Source organism: Silurus aristotelis (assembly GCF_946808225.1).
Source record: "Silurus aristotelis genome assembly, chromosome: 5".
Lineage (NCBI taxonomy): Eukaryota > Metazoa > Chordata > Actinopteri > Siluriformes > Siluridae > Silurus > Silurus aristotelis.
This window is the reverse complement of record NC_139578.1, coordinates 2,816,658-2,836,491: the sequence shown is the minus strand read 5'-3', so window position 1 is coordinate 2,836,491 and position 19,834 is coordinate 2,816,658. Positions and strand designations below refer to the sequence as shown.

Below are 19,834 nucleotides of genomic sequence, written 5' to 3'. Positions count from 1 at the left end.
TTGTCCCTTCGGCTTCAAGATGGTATAAAGGAAAAGTCGTTGATAAAGTCGAGGACGGCAACAGCTACGCTTGTTTTTATAATTTGTTTGCAGCCCACTATGGTACCTTGTGACCTTCAGGTTTAGATACCTTGTTGGCTATTTTGATTTGGCTATTATCTTACCTGTATCTAACAATGCATTCTAGCTGCAAACTTAGCCACATGGAAAGAGTTGGGTGGGCAAAATATCGTGCCCTTAGTGTCTGAGGTATCTGCAACACTCAAATCCACCATATGGAGTATTGGAAATCACATTAGAGTTTGATTGATTCATCAGGTTTGTTGATTATTGGCAAACTATTGGCATCTATAGTTAAAAAATCCATACAGATAGTTTTTCAGGGTGGTGTCCATTGCAGGAGCAGCTGAGAAGCTCTACGACAGGCGAATCACTGATGCCATTTGTTGTTTGTTTTTACACGTGAGACTGTGTGCTGCACTGAGAGCGATATAGTAAATGTATTATTAATTATTTGTAATTTAATTATGTTTACAACTGAATTTTGTTCCTATTTATTTCATTTAGCACAATTCCATGATTCAGTACTGTTTATTTTTGTTTGTTTTTTTGTATTAAAGCTCAGTTCTATTTTGCATGGAGTGTTTGTTTATTAGTCAGTATCTATTAAAAAAAAAATTAGTTTATAAATCGGTAAGCAGCTAATTTGATCCAACCTAGCTATCGGGAAAATACACTAGCAGTCGACCTCTACATCACATTCCAAACATTGTAACCAATTCTCATTAATATGCAGTGTTTCATATTATGTAGCATGACATTTTAATGCTACAAAGTTGTGTGGTTCCAATTTTGTGGCAAATGTTCTGGAAAGATTTTAATACAGATGTTATTGAGAATCCTTCCCTCTTTCATTTTACTTGTTATTCTGTTTCACACTAGTTTCAAATTCTAATTTCTCCAGCTGTTCCCTAGGTTTTGGATCTTTGGTCGTTAATTTGCCAAATGGTTAAATTGCCTCTATTGGTAGAAGAGTAAACATGGACAAGACGGATATTCCTGGTAATTTCTGGAATACATCATACAGTTTTGTCATCTTGCTCTACCAGGAACAATACCAAGCCTAGTCCAAAATGCATCTTGCTTTCACAGCTAATAGAACTGGTAACATGCCAAAACATTAATGGGCAAAGCTGCATGTTTGAAAGGCACTATAGTTAAAGGGTACACTAAACAAATCTTTGCGAAGACATTTTTACAATTTGTCAGGGTTCCGAAAACTGAAATTGTACTTGGAACAAAGCTATAGGCTTTGAAAATGTGTACCTGCTTCTTCAGAGAAATATAAATCCAGACAAATGCTGCTCATGCTGCATCGTAGGTCATGGTTTTGATCGGTTTTGCTCTAAATGATATCCAAAGCGCAAGATTTGTTTTAGCTGTCTTGGACTGCTAGATTTTTCAGCGAACTTTTTTGTTGTACCCCTCAGGAGGTAACCATTGAGGATAGACTTGTTGTTGTGCTACTGAGTGAGCTTTTCTACAAGTATCCATCTGGCATTAATGTTTAACCCAGATTGTACAGCACAGCGGTACAGCGGGTAGAGTTGATAATTCACAGCTCAGGGGGCATCAGTTTGATCCTGATCTGGGGTTACTGTCCACATGGGCTTCCTTCTGGTTCCTTCTGGGAGGTGGATTATGATCTGGAATGAATTGGTGGGGGACCCAGTATTCCTGGGATAGGTGGATTTATCATGAACCGTAGTGTTTACTAAGGATGAATGAATGAATTACTGATAGAAGTTCCCTCACTGAAGGGACCCCTTGAAGTGAGCACTTGCTGAGCTTTGGGAATTTCACTCTTGCCCCTTCTCTGGCATGCATGGAGATAGCATGCTGACCTTTGACATTCGGCAGCCAGCCCTACTTTTAGAGCAAAGGCAGCCGTTTCCCATGGTTGTTTGCTTAGCTTCAGTGAATATTTACCTTAGCAGCTCAAATGTGCCACTTGACCCTGGCAGGCCAGACGCAATTCCCTTAGCCCAGGGCTAGATGTGAAGGCCCGGCTTTGGTTTGATGCTCCAAAGTTCATTTTAGATGCGTGCGTGCGTCTAGAACCCACCAGGGAAGGTTCACATCGGGCTGCCAGGAAACAGGTAAACCTAATCATGTGCTGTTCAAAAGGAACCCCTTCTTTAGAAAAACAGATGTTCTTTTGTGGTCTTAAAGACAGTAATGATCCTAAACTACCAGATAATTACTGCTGGAAATTCTGTTAAGCCAGAGAACTGACATGTTTACCCTTCTTCAAAGTTGCCAAGCAATGCCGAAAAATGACTGATGAGTGAAGTTAAGGCTTTTTCTTTTCTTCTAAAAACGCCAAGGGCTACAGGGAATCAGACACCCACATTATCCTTCTGACAGCAGTGCCGCTAGAACGTACCTTACCTTTAGCTGCTGTCTAAACAGAATGCTTTTAACCTCATGCATGTGCCATTGTGCATGCGGGCAATTGCTAGCCGGTTTATGGTAATTGCATGGCGTTTATATGGTGACTCAGCTCATCATATGGTATGACAGTTATTATGTGTTGAACCTTGGATGTGTCCGTATGTGCACCAAATCTTGTTTAAAAAAAAAAAAAAACTTCAACCACTTCGTAAAACACTTTCTATCTCCCAACAGTGGCTTCCCAGTGGAAATATAAAAGTTGAGTGCAGACTAACTTTTGAAAATAAATAAACAGGAACTCATAAAGCCTGTCTTTTTCACCGGATGATTATTTCTCCAAATGTCACAATCATTGCGCTCTGGGGAAAGCAGTCCACTTTTCTTTTTTTTTCTTTTTTACTCCAGAAAGACTTTCTGTAGCAACTTTGAATTGATCTGCAATGTATGCCTATAAACTTAAGCAAACACACACTATACTTGTAATTGACCCTTGTGTCTTAGTTGATCTATTTTAACCACGCCCCGTTCGGATTCATGCCTTTATAGCCTGTAGTATCATGGCGAGTTTGAGGAACAGCTTTGCAAATCGTGGGTCCAACTCAGCAGAGCAAAATTGCAAAATAGTTTTGCTTTAGACTTTGTTTGGAAAGTTTGGTTTGATATATTTTGTGTGACTCCCATGAGAAAAGTAGGCAGATGTTTTAGAAATGGACTATGGGTACAGTATATTGTTCTGATATTGAGAGTGAGAGCTGAATTGAATTTAGATCAATAGACCTTTAAGTCCATAACACTGTACTGGCATTGGGCCGTGTTAACACCATCATTATTTAACAGTTTACAGAATAGCACTTGATCCAGCGCATTGTATTTTTTGTGTTATATTTAGACATACTGTAAATAGCCTGCTAGCAAAAAAACTAAGCACTACAATAGCTAACTAGAAGAAAACACAGGTACATTTCATTAAAAGGTCCAGTATTAGTTTTGTTGATTGTTGATTTTTGTCCCATCAACTTGTAATAGCTCCTTATTGTTATGCCTCTCCTTGGACTAGCTTCAGCCAGAATGGAAAAAGCTTCAGAGTGTCAACTTTAGTGATACAGACATTCGAGAACCCTGAGATTTTTATGTTTCGGCCCAATGCTTGATGTCTAACCAGGCAACAGTTCATTAAACAGTACGTTGAATCGCTCAAGCTCTTAACTGAGACGGCGGTTTTCCGAATGTATCTCCGTGGCAAAACGAGATCAATAAACCCTGGGATCTGGGTTTTATTTGGCTAAAACTGAATCTTTTGGGGAAAGCGGGCTCAGGCATTTAAGGGATTGTTGCCGCTCAGTTTATTTTCATTCTCTTGAAGAAATTGAGATGTTTTCTTACCCATGTGAGAAGTGTCCTCGGGTCCAGAACCTCACCCAAGTGAAAGCAGATGTAGACATATTTGCATAGACTGACCCACATATACTAACAACTAACACACACACACACACACACACACACACACACACACACACACACACACACACACACAAATAATAATTGTAAACTCATAACATTTACATATTTCCAAAATGGTGATTATATTTTTTGTACTGAGCTTTAAAAGTTTTTAGTTAGACAGACATTTCTGACGTTTTGAGGACATCATTATGCTCCCCAGGAGGGGAAAAAAATATGCCTGTTTCCACAAAATGCAGCTGTCATTTGAAAAACTAACAGAGGCAAACGTTTTCTTTTCGGTTTCTGAGGTTAAGCACTGGTTTCGTTTTTTTCCACAGTACTATTTAGCATACCTATATAGCACACAAACATCTGGTCAGCATCAGCATGATGTGTGCCATTTACAGTGTGTTTGAAGAATGTTACATGCAGCTTGTTGGCTAATTAGGAATGTGTCACCACATTGCTGGCTTTTGGCCAGTTCCTGGCCAAAGGATAACACACAGTTATTTAAAGGCAGGAGAATGAATGTGATTATAAAGCTACCCTGAGATCAATCACCAGTAGAGTAATCTTAGGAAACATTTTCTACGGTTCTTTGGATGGTACAAGGTACTGACAAGGTTTTGCATTGCGAACGCAACAATTGCTAACGAAAAGGTTTCTTGGTTTCCCTGCAGTGGGAGGAGATCAGCGTGATGGACGAACGCAACACGCCCATGCGCTCGTACCAAGTGTGCAACGTGATGGAGGCCAACCAGAACAACTGGCTCCGCACTCGCCACATCGCCCGCCATGGAGCCCAACGCATCTACATCGAGATCAAGTTCACGCTGCGTGACTGCAACAGTCTTCCTGGAGTCCCAGGGACTTGCAAAGAGACCTTCAATATGTACTACCATGAGTCCAACAACGAGAATCTCTGGTTTATAAAGGAGAGCCAGTACGTCAAGATCGACACGATCGCCGCCGACGAGAGCTTCACGCAGACTGACGTCGGCGACCGGGTCATGAAACTGAACACAGAGGTTCGGGATATCAGCAACCTGAACAAAAAGGGCTTCTACTTGGCCTTTCAGGATGTTGGAGCATGCATCGCTCTGGTCTCACTGCGGGTTTTCTATAAAAAGTGCCCGGCAGCCGTGCACAACCTGGCACATTTCCCCGACACAGTCACAGGGGGTGACTCGGCGCTCGTAGAGGTGCGTGGATCGTGCGTTAACGATTCGGAGGAGTTCGAGTCTCCGAAAATGTACTGCAGCGCTGATGGTGGGTGGCTGGTACCCATCGGGCGCTGTATCTGCAAGCCGGGCTTCGAGGAAGGCAAGGACTACTGCCAACGTGAGTATCCTAATTATATATTCTTCGAAAATGTTAGCTAGCCAAAGCTACTGACCTGCAGTGCAATTTGGAGACCTCTCTGGCAGAAATAGAATATTACACACAAATCTAGTTCCAAGCACAGGTAATTAATTACATTTTGATTGGTCAGACGGTTTTGACACATTTTCTAGGTCAGGTAAATGGTAAACAATTTCGAAGAATCTATACTCTTTGATCAAGGAACAAATGAATTGCTTTGTATACTGATTTTTGTCATCGTCTAAGCTTATTTGTCTGCAAAACCGGCTACTTTTTTGCCTCAAGTGCTGCTAAAAGTCCATCATTATGGAATGCGTTACCGTAATCAATGATTATGCTTGTTTTCTCTTTGCCGCATTCGTTCATGTTCCTTTTAATTTAAAGCATGTGTAGCATTGGCTGCCTGTTCAGCAGAGCAGAAGACGTATGTAGAACGTATTGGAAAATTCTGGTCCAACTTGAAGTTGTTACGTAGTGGTTAGTGTGTGTGTGTGTGTGTGTGTGTGTGTGTGTGTGTGTGTGTGTGTGTGTGTGTGTGTGTGTGTGTGTGTGTGTGTGTGTGTTTGTATATATGTGTGAGAAAAGCTTAAGTCATCAGTGAGTCATGCCTATTCATCCTAAGCCGCTATTCCTGCTGGTGCAGAGAGGACGTTATTGAGATGTAACTTTCTTCAAAGCCTTTGCTCAGGCACTTTTTTTTTCCCTCCAGATTCAGACATCTAGTGGGAACGTCGTGTGCTTGACTTTCCGGTTTCGTTCTAAATGCATTTGCTGAAACGCTAAATCCATCTGTTCATATTCTTGCAGTTAAAGACAATATTATTACAGTTGTTTGATTCGAATTTAGTTGGTCTCTAGCTAAGCGTTTTAAGAAGATGGATTTACCAGCATTGATATCTTATTGTCTGATTCATGCCGAGTGGCTTCATGTGGTTTAGTAATGGCCAAGGTGGGAACGCAGCATGAGTTTCCCTGAGGAACTAGCAGTGTTCATGTCGCTTGCAGTTTTCTGTGGGGTTTTTTTTCTTAGGAAGAGCATTTCAAATGAATTCATTCTCAGGTTTGGGAGTAGAAATGTGCTAGTTTGTTGCTAACAGATCTCTACTATGAGTTATAGAAAAACCCTCACACATAACAGGTACCAACCATCAGCTTTAACTGATACTAGTTTGAAATCAAATCTCTAATAATGCTTCTGGTTGCCAGGTCTTTCTCCTTAATGCTATTCATTAGTCTAAATTGCAATTACTTTTGTTTGTTTCTCATTATAGCCCATCACCAGTTAAAATCTAGATACATGTATGAATTATTAACTAATATTAGAAGCTAGCTATATATAATGCAGGCTAAAGAGTGAACATGCTTGATTTCCAGACAATTTTCTGAGGTAAAAAACAAAGTGTGGTGAAAAACAGACTTTAAGTTTATCACACTTTGTGGACATACGATCCATGCAAAGCGGGATCACAACTGCGTGGGCCCTACAGCGTATTTCGAAAGTATGTGCCAATCCTTTAGCAGACGTCTTTGTAGGTATTTGCGAAAGCTCTGTGAGGTTACTTGGAATAAGATGACAGCTGTGCTCGAGGCTTCATAGAGCTGAAGAAAGATTATTGGACTTCGATAAATCACCAGGAATAAAATTGCTAATCCTCTTCATAGCGGAGGGTAAACTTGTCCAATAGCAATGCTGATTATTATAATTTTTTTTTTAGCTAGAAGTCAGGGGACAGGTGTCATGGGAGGAAAAATGCTCGAAGGACAATGTTCGAGCGCTGATAAAAAGGTTTATTTTTGAAAGAACTGGTGGGGAGAAGTCTTCGTATGTTGCGAACTAAAATTAGCCCAATTATCTTGTCTGCTTTACTGTGTTTTTTCGGAGCTAGCTCGATCATAATTGTGTCCAGCTGTGTAGCCGAGGTGCTATTAATATCAACAGTCTTTGGAAGAATCTTTTGGAAGTTTTCCGTCCACCAAGGCGGTCTGACTGGAAATAAAAGTTGGATGATTTACCCATTAGTACCCTTTTCTCTTTTTTTGTTCCTCGTTATCCCGCTTGCTCGGCAAACAAAAGGTCAACCCTTTGAGAATGCTCTGAAATGCTTCTCACTTTTTTTCCCCACTAGCGTCCTTTAGACAGAGTAGCTGCTAATGGACTCATTAGCTAGGCTGAAACAGCCACCCAGTCTAATTGTTGACATTTTGCACAGCGCTGTTTTCGTAACCTTACCGCTCTTGGTTAATTTTTTTTCCCCCACCGGAAGGCTTTCTTGTGGCTTTCCGTAATTGTCACTCCCTCCTCGTCCGGCAGCTGTGAGCGTCAGGGACTGCTTATTTGATGAGACAGTCTGGCTCGGCGTTAAATATTTATAAGGTTTCAGGAAGATGTGGCTTAAAAAAATGGCTAAGTGCTTTCATTAAACTAAGACAAACAAATAATAGAAAGTGATGAAAATCAATTAGACTTGGCTACTTGCAGCAAGTCCCCAGTGCTCATTTGGAAATCAGCAAGATCCAGGATCGGAATGCCGAGCGCTAGGCTTGTATGTACACGTGGGTTTAAGTACCACCTAGTTTCTCTGACGCATACACTTTCGCATCTTTCCGTGTATAAAATATTCATATCGGAGAAGCCTGATATATATTTTGTAACCCTGCTTTCCCACACTTTACTCAGGAGTGACAATGATGGCTACATCCAAAGGCTGAAATACTCTGGTAGAAGTTTTCTAATAAAACAGATATTGATTTTGTTTGGAACAAAGTTTATTGAGACATGAAATTTTAATTATAATGTATAAGAAGTACATTTCATAGGTCTGATTCTTTCCGGAATCGTCTGTGAACCCTACAGTAACTCCACCTCACACCGGTATCTATATGTGAATAGTGGTCCTTGCAAATTTCAAAGGGTTTCTTTACAGCCTATGTACATCCTAAAGCTATCATAACATACCATTCTGGCCAGAAACCATCTCAGCCATGTAGCCCATATGTCTCAATATAGCTGTTGTGTTTTTGGAATGGTGCAGCTGGTCATCCATCAAAAAACAAGACCTGGCCTTTTTTTTTAGTGCATTTTCCAGATTGATGTAGCTTGCAAGTTGCCAATGACTGCAGCTCCTTGTCCTTTATGTTCTTTGCCCTTCTTAGAATGTAATTACAGTCCCAAAAAAGCTGATCTTAGGCCAGAATGTCAAACCTAGACTAGAGTAGATTAGCATGCTCCAGCACACCAGCTGTCTTGGTGGAGAGCTCATTAAAGCAGGACCTCTTTCAGCACAGCAGCTTGGCACTATCTGATAAAAACCCACAGTCCACAGGTCAGTGATCCATTCTCACTTTCTCCTGGTTGTTTCTATTAGAAAAGTTCAAGGAGTTAGACGTGATGGGATCTCTGCCGCAGCGAGAATAGACGGCGGGACGGTCGAGGCTTCATTTTGAGCTTGTACTTCATTATAAAGAGTAATGTGTTTGACCTATCCTTGGGAGAACAAACCCCAATGAAGCCACAGCTACCTGTAGCGGGATTCCACAAGAGAGCATAATTACATTTACATTTACAGCATTTGGCAGAAGGCCTTATGCAGAAGTGTTTTTGTAGCCTCTATCAAAAAAACATCCTCGTGCTTGTATAAATAGTTCAGTGTCTAAAAAAACTCTTCAGCCAAAACAGAGAGGAGTTAGTAGAAAGAGTGTTGAGTTTGTATTTAAAGACAGGACATTGCTCAGCTGTTTGGACAGCTATGGGGTGCAAGGGCCGGAAAGAAAATACCCGCAAGGTGTAAATGGCGCAAGTCGAAGTGCCTTACTTTTTGCTCATGCGCAGTACAGGGATGTGAGCATTTTCAGACGTTTCAGTGTGGACGAGTGAAGAAAAGAGTGCAGGCAGGGTGGAGTGGGTAGAGAAGAGTGATAGAAGGGTATCTGCAAGAGTGAAAGGGAAAGTTTATAGGACTATGGTGAGACCTGCGATGTTGTATGGTTTACAGACAGTGGCATTGAGTAAAAGACAGGAGGTGGAGCTTCAGGTAGCAGAGCTGAAGATGTTGAGGTTTTTCGTTGGGAGTGACGAGGATGGACAGGATTAGAAATGAGTTTATTAGAGGGACAGCGCATTTTGGTCGTTTTGGAGACAAGGTCAGGGAGGTGAGATTGAGATGGTATGGACATGTGCAGAGGAGGGACACGGGGTACATCGGTAGGACAATGCTGAGGATGGACCCGCCAGAAAGGAGGAAAAGAGGAAGACCAAGAAGGAGGATTATGGATGTGGCGAGGGAAGACATGCAGGTAGTTGGGAAGGACAGAGGGGTATGGAGACGGATGATCCTCTGTGGCGATTAATTTTATTTTTTTATCCAGATTGATGCAGACTTAGCCTTAAAGGGATTCAAATCAAGTTGTTGGATTGGCTTAATTCTGGTTAGTCGCAAGGGTCTGATACACAGGTAAAGACCTTCTAAATGTGAGTTGCCTGTAGTCTAGTCATAAAATGACAAGATTAGCTCAAAGTGACGTTTTTAATGTTACTTGTTCATCCCCTTGTCTTCTTCTAGCCAGATCCTGAAAGAGACAGGTAGATCTTGACCATCAAAGTGATGCTAGCCTTCTAAACGCCTATTCTTGTATGCCTCAACTATATATTTACCTAGAACCATAAGGGACTATTTTCCTAAGAGGGATTTAGGTCGACATGGAACTTTAAGGTATAAGCCTGGACATGGATCTTAGTAGAACACCTTTTGGAAACTATGGGCATTTTCACAAATCCAAATCAGTCAATCAGTACCCATGATCAGTCTTGGTTGCAAGGCATTAAAATCCAATCAGGTTTATTTGGACTGTACGAATTCTAGAACAAAATTCACCTATATTTAAATTGATGTGCATTTATTCCAGGTGAACACACCTAGGGCTCGGAAATGGGACGAGGAAGAAATGTTGAGAGAAACCAGACTCAAAAGGGGAACCGATTCTCATCTGATGTCATCAGATGAAAATGATTTGCTGATATTATTGTAGATGACCCTTCAAGAAAGTAACGCGGAACCTATTTTTCAATGGTAACTGTCATGAGTTGAGGAAAACTTTTGCTGATTGGCAGATCTTTACGTTTCAATTAGAGATCATTTGGGGTTGGACGGAAAAGTGTTTTTTTTTTTTCCCCTTGCAATGTTCTCAGCATCGCCTGTTTTGACATTTTCGAACGATTGTAAATGTCGACCGTAATCAGCTCATGTGTTGTGGCGAAACGAGCTCCGACTAATCATCATTTGCAGCCTCTCGAATCAACAGTGTTGCCATTCTAAAGCAGCAAATTACACAACACAACAAAAAGCTGCTGTAACCTCTCTCATTCTGCTTCGCTGAGACTACAAAAGCACGGCATAATCATTTGCTGCCATGGCCCTGATTTTCGCAGCATCGGGGGATTATGTAACCATTAAAGCGAGTTCTGCTGTCATAACACTTATCTTCTGGAGATCGCTCTGTCGCCTTTGTGTTTTTCTTCTGTGTGGACTGTGAGGTGTTAGTTTTCTCTCTCTCGCACATTCTTCTTTTTTTTTAATGGGGGGGGCTGAAACGGGACATTCAAGCTGTCGGGATACGCCACAAACAATTACGGCTACAATGTGGATACGCTGAAGCCTGGGAAAACCCAGACACCTGCCATCTTTCTCTCTCTGTCGCTTTCTCTCTCATACTTCAGATTTCGAAATGATCTTCCAGCTTGAGAACAAGAACATGCTACGAAAAAATCCAGACCGACGTTAGTTTTCCGGCCATGACCACCACAGTACCAAGCCAACGTTTTTGCTAATGCGCCAGAAGTAGTCAAACACAAACCTCGATTGTGGGTGGGGGCTTAACATCCCCGTAATCTCCTTTGCTATTGAGATTTACATTTAGCATACGCTCTTATAGGCGACATGCTGCTCATAGGATCCAACAGCGGAAGCCCAGTGGTGGTGGGATTGGAACTCACAACCTTCTGATCAGAAGGCCGACAACCTAACCACTTTGGATCAACGACTCCTGGAAATGAAAACTTTAGGTCAACTTTTGGTGAATGTTCTGTGTATTGTAGTGTTTGTACTTTATAGTGAAAAGTTCTGTTCGATATTTTGCCACAAAGGTGGACTTAGCGGAACATCTTCCTCCATTATCACAGACTGCTGTGATTCTGTGTGTGTGTGTGTGTGTGTGTGTGTGCGCACACTATATCGGAAAGGAGCTAAACGTGCCCCACACTGAAGGCCACTTATCAGATTAGCTTGAGCGAATCACTTCAACAGCGAACCTAATAGTCTCTGGAGCTGACGGCTGTCTGAATGTGTGTGTGTGTGTGTGTGTTATACTGAATAGGAGTGTAATGGCCCTGTACTCTCTCGGCATTCATCCATAAGTGGGTGCCACTCGGTGTCTTCAACTACTTCACTTCAACTTCCTCTTTGTGTGTGCTTCGAGTGTAAGAAAGATTTTTAGATCAGTTTTCTAATTCTTGCTTGTTAGACATACCTGCCCATCAGACAATTTACACACTTATTTCAAGGCTTCGGCAGAATTGGAGTAATTGATGGTTTTCTAAGCTCTAAATTTCAAGGAAATCCATGTTTTTTGAGGTGTATTATGCAGGATTTTTTTTTAAATGCCAAAAACTCACAAGTTTGAATGAGAATGAATGAGTGGAAGAAAGTGAAGACCAGGACAGAAGATGTTAGCAGTCTCCCTCACCTCCAAACTCAAACATGGAGGTGGAAGCTTAATGGTTTTGGGGTGAAAAGGACCAACATGGCAACACACTTCAACACCATTCAATTCTGTCTGGACTGAGTAAGCGTTTTTTGGAGAGCAAAGAGCATTATCTATCACGACTGCCCAGTTAAATCCCATCGAACTGCTCTGGGATGAACTCTCCACCTCTCCAAGGAGAGAAATCTCCAACTAGTGAAGAACAGCATGGGTATGTTTTACAAGCAAATGTATTTGAGCTGAAGCTGTTCTTCGTGCTAAGGGAGGGCTTTTCAATGAAATTCTAGATTTGTTTGGTCAAAGGAAATCTTCATACCTTTAAATGACCCATACATAGAAACAATGCACGTGCGTCTCAAAAACCGTAAAAGACTTCCAAACTTTTCTCATTTGTAATATCGTGATATACAGAACTGAATGTGCCCGAAGGTAAAGCAAACGGATGTAAGGCGAGGTTAATCGTCGATCCTGTAAAAGACATTTTCCTCATTAGAAAGCTCGTTTTAGCTTCCTTCAGGGAAATGGTGTCTCCTTCCATATCTGGCAAGTCATACTTCAATTGGAAGGTACTGTAGAAAGTGTGTGTGTGTGTGTCTATGTGTGTCACGGACATAAGAAATGGCCGAGCAGTCATCCGATTTAAATATATAAATATATTTTTATTTAAATGGAGGATTTTTGAAGGTCAGACGCTCCCTGAGCTAGTACATTATTCCAGTGCGACACGTTTTTTTTTCCTCATGTCTCTCTCTTTTTCACTCTCTCTCTCGCCGATGACTGCAGGGTGGCTTTTTCAGCTCTGTCAAAGCAGCAGGGCGTTGTGGGCCAAGAGCCAGATGTTTCCGTGGGGGGGTCTCGATGGTAAAAAAAAAATAAAAAATGAACACGCTTACTGAATATCAATCTATCGTTCTGACTGCTCGCTCCATCCGCCCCAGCTGTTGCTCGTTTTTAACCAACATGTCCTTTTCCTCATCCCCCCTTTTCCAAAATGGATGCGTTTTTTTTTTTTATGTAGACTTATTCCTAACCCACGAGGGAAAGAGTAAAAAAAGGGGGTGGGAGTTAAAAAAAAACAAAAAAAAACAAGGCCAAGGATCCCTGTAAATGGATGTTCTTCTGAAACACCTCACGGCCAAATATAGGTTCCTGCATTCCCCATGGACGGAGAGAAGTGGGAGAGTAAAAGGTTTAGTACATATTTTATTTTAATTGGATGCATCCGAACATGTTTGTGTGTGTGTGTGTGTGTGTTTTGCGGATGTTAAATAATGACGTTATTTATTGCACAGTTGCCCAAAGCAAAGAGAAAGGGACAGGAAATTGTAGTGAATGAAAACAAGAGAGTGGAAAATAAAAAAGTCAGTGTAACCAGCGATGTGGAAATGATATGGATTATAGGAAGAGAGCAAAAAAGCATATATATATAATATATGTATACACTATGGGACAAAAGTTTGTCTACACCTAAACATAAGATTTTTTTGAACATCCCATTCCACATTTGGTCTCATTTGCTGTAAGAATATCCACTATATTTATTTAATATATTATATATATATTTATCAAGTAGACATATGTTCCTATTGCTATTTTACATTTTCTAATACACCTCGTTGAGAGGAGCATAAAAAATGTTACAACCATGACCTCCTGTTTCATAGGGGTATAAATATGAGGTAACACACAGGCCAAACTCCCTTAATCATTCATCACATTGTATAAAACAAAGGAATGAAGCAATGATTTGCTCATATTGATCTATTTAAGGGGTCAATATTAGCGGAGTAATATATACGTCAAATATGCTATATTTTGCTAGCATGTCATGATATTCGTGCAGCCGTAAACCGCCGTAGCTAGCGCGCTTCCTGTTTATTTCAGGGCAAGATTTTGAAAGCAGTGGCTAACAAACCTAGAAAAACTAGCCAAACATTGATTCCAGATGTGTACCATGTCCTAACTGACCTGTGAAGGGATCTTAAGCTAGAAAAATCTCTTGAGCTGAAAAGGCTCCCCCAGTATTAATAATGCAAAACTTTCCATTTTCCTGAGGCGCCATTGTGTCTAAACGGCATTTTGTTCACGAAGATAAGCTGGTTTTGGTCAAAGATCATTTATTAGCACAGCTCAAGATCTTTTTGCGTGGTTTCGGAAAAATCTTTTCACCCCGTCAGCATTGAAGTCCCTTAAAAACAGCTAGTCACGTCACGCTATTCAAGCGCTTAGCATCCGTTTAGCTCAGAGTAACACTTTAGCCAGAGGAATAATGAACGCTGAAGTGATCCGAAGTAAAAGTTTGCATAGATATTCGAGAAGCCTATGAGAAAATATGACTGAAAAAAACAACATTCTTTTAAAATGTATGCAAGGCCTGACCTAGCATCTACATTTTTGATCGCTAGCTACAAAATGCGCAGACTTTTTTGATAATGTCACCAGGTGGTTTTAAAATCCATCGTCATGTTTTTCAATCGATGAACGGCTCAACTTGCGGGAGTTAGCGCTCGCTTTTATTAGCGCATGGCATTTGCGAGGCAGCAAAGCTAATTACCGCTAATCGCTGAGCATGTGAGGGCGGATCGACGTTTAAAGCTAGCATGGGTTATATGTTTGTTGTCTACGTTGTTTTGCGCTAATTAGAGCGGAAGACCTCTCCGCATTGGTCTTTTTGATCATGTTTTTTGGATGCCGTTACGTATAGATATTGATTTCGGGAGCGGTGGAAAAGGGGAAACTGATGGACGGTGCAAGATAACGAACGAGGCAGACGAAGATACAGGATAGCAAGAGGAAGGAAGGAAAGTGACAGGAAATGAATGAGTTCAAGTGACTCACGGTCCTGGTCCGTCTTTCTTTCTTTCTTTTTTTTATCTTTTTGAATAATTCATAGCTCTGGCTGCAGGAGGATACGAGACCAGGCGGAAAATTTTTTTTTTATATCATGATAAATCCAGTATTAACTGTACTAGAGTATTAGTCTAAAAAAAAGGATAATGGATTCTTTTGGAGTCTTGTGCATACAGCGTCATGCTATATAAAATGCCAAGTTTTGCTATTTTGGAACACTCTAAAGGTCAGCAGTTAGAATTAGCGGGTGGCATTAATGATGCGAAAACGTCGCCCGGATGTTCTGAGTTGAATAAGTTGTGCTCAATCACGATTAGCGCTGATTACCTCGACCCCTCTCAAATGCCACCCGCTAGTAACTGTGAGCGCTAACTCCGGCAGGCGCTCTATGGACCGTTTTGTTGTGTTAGCTTGAAAATGTTCCCCCAGAGCAATACCCATTAATGCCCCAGCATATCCCAGAACACCTCCTGTTTAACCATAAAATCTGAAGAATTGCGTTAACACTCGTAGTCCGTTCGGCCATAATTAAGGCTGAGACGAAGCCGCTGACTTGGCCTTCGAAGGCTGGGCGGCTGCAAAACTGTATTAGCGTGTGTGTTTAGCGCGAAGTCGTTAATGTTTTAGCAGCTACGAATCCCTGAATGACCTGCTTTTTTAAACGGGCACGTGTGACACCGCCTCATAATAATAGTCTTTAGGAGGAGAAGGCCCAGGCTTCGAAATGCTGATCTTGATTAATGAGCTGCGGGGCTTAAGAGCGACTCGCAACGGTCCGTCAGCGTATTAACGCAAAGCTAGTTTCGCTCTTTTGAATGATCAACTAGCATAAACGCAGGGTCTGTTTTCATGGTGAGATATATTTAAGCCTGGCCTAAATACAGGAGGGTGGTGGGAACGTAGAATTACGCAATCAGACCAATGACAACCGACAACCGGCTTTCAGTCCTGAACTGTCATAGCCCCGTTCTCCGATTGGTTTAGTTACCGTAGCCTTCTTGACAGCTTCCCGACCATATCTTCACCATTAAACGGCACCGTCAGAGTTGTATCTTTTAAAACTTCTTTAGCTGTAATAACTGGTTATAGGGTTGCGGAATATAAAATGCTGATTTAGGACTTTAGGACATTCGAATAAATGATTGTTGACGATACGAATCTTGATTTTAAAACTAATCATTTTCAGGCAAAAAAAATATTCATGATGTTTGTTGAATTAGGAGGAATTTATTTTGTTGTAGCTCTGGTTTGAGGGGATGTAGAATTTGTATATGATTTACCATTGGACCCAGCAGATGAACTGGTTTATGGAAATGAGCCAAAGTCAAATCAAGGTCAAATATCTCAAATACACTTCCATCAATGTTTTCCTCGTTTTTTGAGGTGTTTTTGACATACAAATGAGCATCTAGATGCACAAGACTTGCTGGTAGAAAAATTGCTTGGACGCCGTTGGTATCACGTTTATCACGATACCACGCCAAGGCCCTGTGAATAATACGATTTTTAGACTAATCCAGGGCCAAAGCAGTTATTTGCTGAGTTTTTTATTGCGGAAATCAGATGGAAAATAGAGGGAACGTGAAAAATCTGACTGATGGAGAAATGGGAATGAGGTTTTTTTTTCATCCTTGAAAATACGTGTAAAAAGTGTTGTTTCTCTTGAATCTGTAAAGCAGTTAAAGAGCTCAGTGTGTGTGTGTGTGTGTGTGTGTGTGTGTGTGTGTGTGTGTGTGTGTGTGTGTGTGTGTGTGTGTGAGAGAGAGAGACAGGCATGTATCCCCAGGCAGCAGTCAAAAGGCTGCATCACCTGCTGGAGAAACGTGAGTCTCAGCCTGCACCGTTAAATATTTATCAGCCCCTCGTGTGAGGCCGCACGGGTACACCCTTGCATCCCGATCCCTCTCTTTCTCATCCACCCTTTATTTCGTCATTGCTTATTCCTTGGATTCCCAATAGAATCGAGACTCGTACACCCCTCCCCTTCACGCGCTTCCTTATTCGGAAGTTTTTCCCAAACTTTCTCTCGGTCTCTCAGTCTTTCTTTCATTCGTCTGCCGCCCTCTTTTCCGTCTAGCCGTCTTTGAAAGGATTGCGCTGGCCACGTTTAATCCGGGGCGCCATATTTGCTGCGTCTGATCGGTCAGAATAGGAGCGACGTATATAAAAAATATAATAAAAGCATTAAAGGGGTAAAAGTTGCACTTTCTTGCCATTGTGTATCTTTTTTCTCGCTATCTTTCTCGCTCGCACACTTTCTTCATCCCTTATTCCCCTCCGTCTGGCTCGTTCCGTAAAACCACCCAGTGACTGGGTCCTATTCCTCTAGGTAATTGAAAAAGAAAGTGGTGTGTGTGTGTGTGTGTGTGTGTGTATATAAGTGGAAAAGCTTCTTTTTAGCATTCACTCCAGGTGCCACTTCAGCCTGTGTGTGTGTGTATATATATGTGCGTCCCTGAGTGTGTGTGGGTCCTGGACTTCCGAGTCTCTCCTGCTGTGCCTGTCTGTCAGACTTTGACCCTGACCTTCTCCTTTACCCCTGCGCTAATATTTATTTCATTCAGTCCGCCCAGGCACCGAGCAGCATTGCGAATAGCAATCAAACCGCCGACCCCTGCGCTTTATTTCTTTCGTCAGCCCGTCTCGATAATAGCGATCAAAAGTGGAAGACGGCGCACCGCAACGCACGAGACAAGTTTGGATCGAAAAACCGTTATCTACGACACTACAACGTGTCATGAAAGCAAAAACAGAGAAGAGTATGGAGATGCCACAATAAGGACCAAGCTTTGGAAGTGGGAGTAACTCAATTATTTCTTTATTAAGATTAGAACAAGAGTCCAGGAGAGATACGAACTGTAACGTGGGTAAAATCCGCAACACAGGTATAATCCGGAATGCAGGTATATTCCCGGAATGTGGGTATAATCCGTAGTGCGGGTATAATCCGGAACGCAGGGAAAATCTGCGAGGATCGCCTCTGTGAGCCGAATATAGGCGAACCCGGCTTGAGTGCTTCCCTAGAAGCGTAACTAGGGCCTGGACCAACAGGAAATGCTGGCGGTAATGAGTCCGGTAGATCACTATATGCAACTAGTAGATCCGACAGCGAGTGAGGTGGAAATGGCAATTTATAAAGGGGCCAGGTAACGAGGAACAGGTGCCGGCGGTTGGAGCCTTGGAGGGAGGCGTGGCAGGTGTTTCTCTGACAGGAGATGAGGCTAGGCCTGATTTCTTTCTAGCTCAGACTATAGACTCATTGGGGTATCCTCTGATTTCCCATTGAGGAAGAAACAGCGAATGAGCAGATTAAACAAACAGACCCCATGTTACACAATAAAAACAAACAACACAATTCTTTTTGTGCGAAGAAAAACACAGGGTTTCTGTTTATCCTGCTTGCTGTTCAGCATAATTACAGACTTGAAACGTAATGCCAGTTCCAGTCTTTTTCAGTGGCTGGGTTCCTCTGTGTACAAGTAAGAGCTGGATGCTACAACGGTTTTAAAATTCTCATAGGAATCCGAATTCATTTCAAAAACAGTGCTTACTGGATTTAGCTGAAGTTTTATACTACTACAACTACTACAGAGACGGAAAGTAACAAATGATATTTACGCATGCTGGTGTAATTGAGTAGTTTTTTTTGTGTTTTTTTAAGTATTGTACTCAACTACCCCAAAACTCGCAGTGGTTACGTTCTAAGACCCCCCTAGACACATAGTTCCGGAGCGAGTTACGAAAACCCCCGCAGCCCCTATGGTACCTTAGTGAATTCATCTAGACGTTGTGTCACTTTCTAAACGTAATAGTGTACACTATTTGACCAAATTACATAGATTTAAATGATATCCCTTACGTTCCTGAACATTCCATCCTGCTGCGGATTTCCGCGAATTTTTAGATAATCCGCAACTTGCTGTTAGTTTGGTTTCAAATGAGAACCCGCAAATTTTTCGAGCCGCGAATTATCAGGGGTTGACTGTATATAGAATAAGAAAATAAATAAATAGTTTTGGCCAAAAAATGAAAAAACATTAAATACCTAAACTGTAGCTCAAATTGTTGAAGAAGTTGCTGTTGATGCTCGACAGGTTCGAACTGTTTTGGCAGCAAAAGGGGGACAAATACAATATCAGGCAGGTGGTACAAAGTATTTTACATTTGTTTTCTTTATTTCTTTAAAGCCTTTTTATCCTGAACACTCAAATGTCAGAATTATGTCACAAACTAGGTTTCCCGTGAGCCACTGCACATCGCAGGACCACGTCTCGCCGTTTGCACATCTGATTCACGTTCGCTTTAATTATCACTTAGCCTTTACAACCGCACCGTTCACTGCCCTCTTGGCCTGTACCATGTCGCTTCACGTTTGGTTTTGCTCAGTTACGTTGTATCCTATGTTGAAGCGTTTAGTCATTGTTTTGCCTGAACGTGTTTGCGGTTCAGAGGGGACTTTTATATGCTTGCATCCGCATTGTAAATAACCCTTAAAACTGTTCTTTTTAATTAAAAATGAGTGGATTGAATAGACTGCATAAAAAAGGGGTCAAATATTTAATCGCGTCAAGCCAAAACAAATTAAAAAATCAGGTTTTGCTCTATTTATACCCCTCTTTTTCTTTGCTTGCCGACACGGAAATTGGTTTCATTTGTTTTTTTCTTACGCAGCCATTTTAATTCAGCCCGACAGAGAAAGCATGACCTCCGAGGTCAGAGGTGATAATGGCGCAGAGTCTGCGACGTCCATCATGACAATTACGGCTAGATTAGGGACGTAATCACGGCGTCGAGGCGTCGGACTCATTTTGGTGGGGTGGGGAGGTTGGTGGGGGGCTTCATTTGGCAGATGAAAAGAGAAGAGAGCGCAAGGGAAGGAGGGAGGGAAAGAAAGAGATAATGACCCCTCTACCCATTTACATTGCTTTCCCCCCTAAAAACACCATCATTATTCCATCCAGCTATTGAT

At 41.7% G+C, this 19,834-nt stretch overlaps 1 protein-coding gene across 1 annotated transcript in view; it reads left to right on the top strand.

Moving 5' to 3' along the window:
- The window catches only part of epha4b (eph receptor A4b), a 93,647-nt gene that overhangs the window by 19,682 nt on the left and 54,131 nt on the right, over positions 1 to 19,834 (top strand). Inside the window, exon 3 of the mRNA XM_083541692.1 lies at positions 4,578 to 5,238. Within this exon, the coding sequence (XP_083397818.1) occupies positions 4,578 to 5,238 (661 nt within the window). The remainder of the gene's footprint in view (positions 1 to 4,577; positions 5,239 to 19,834) is intronic.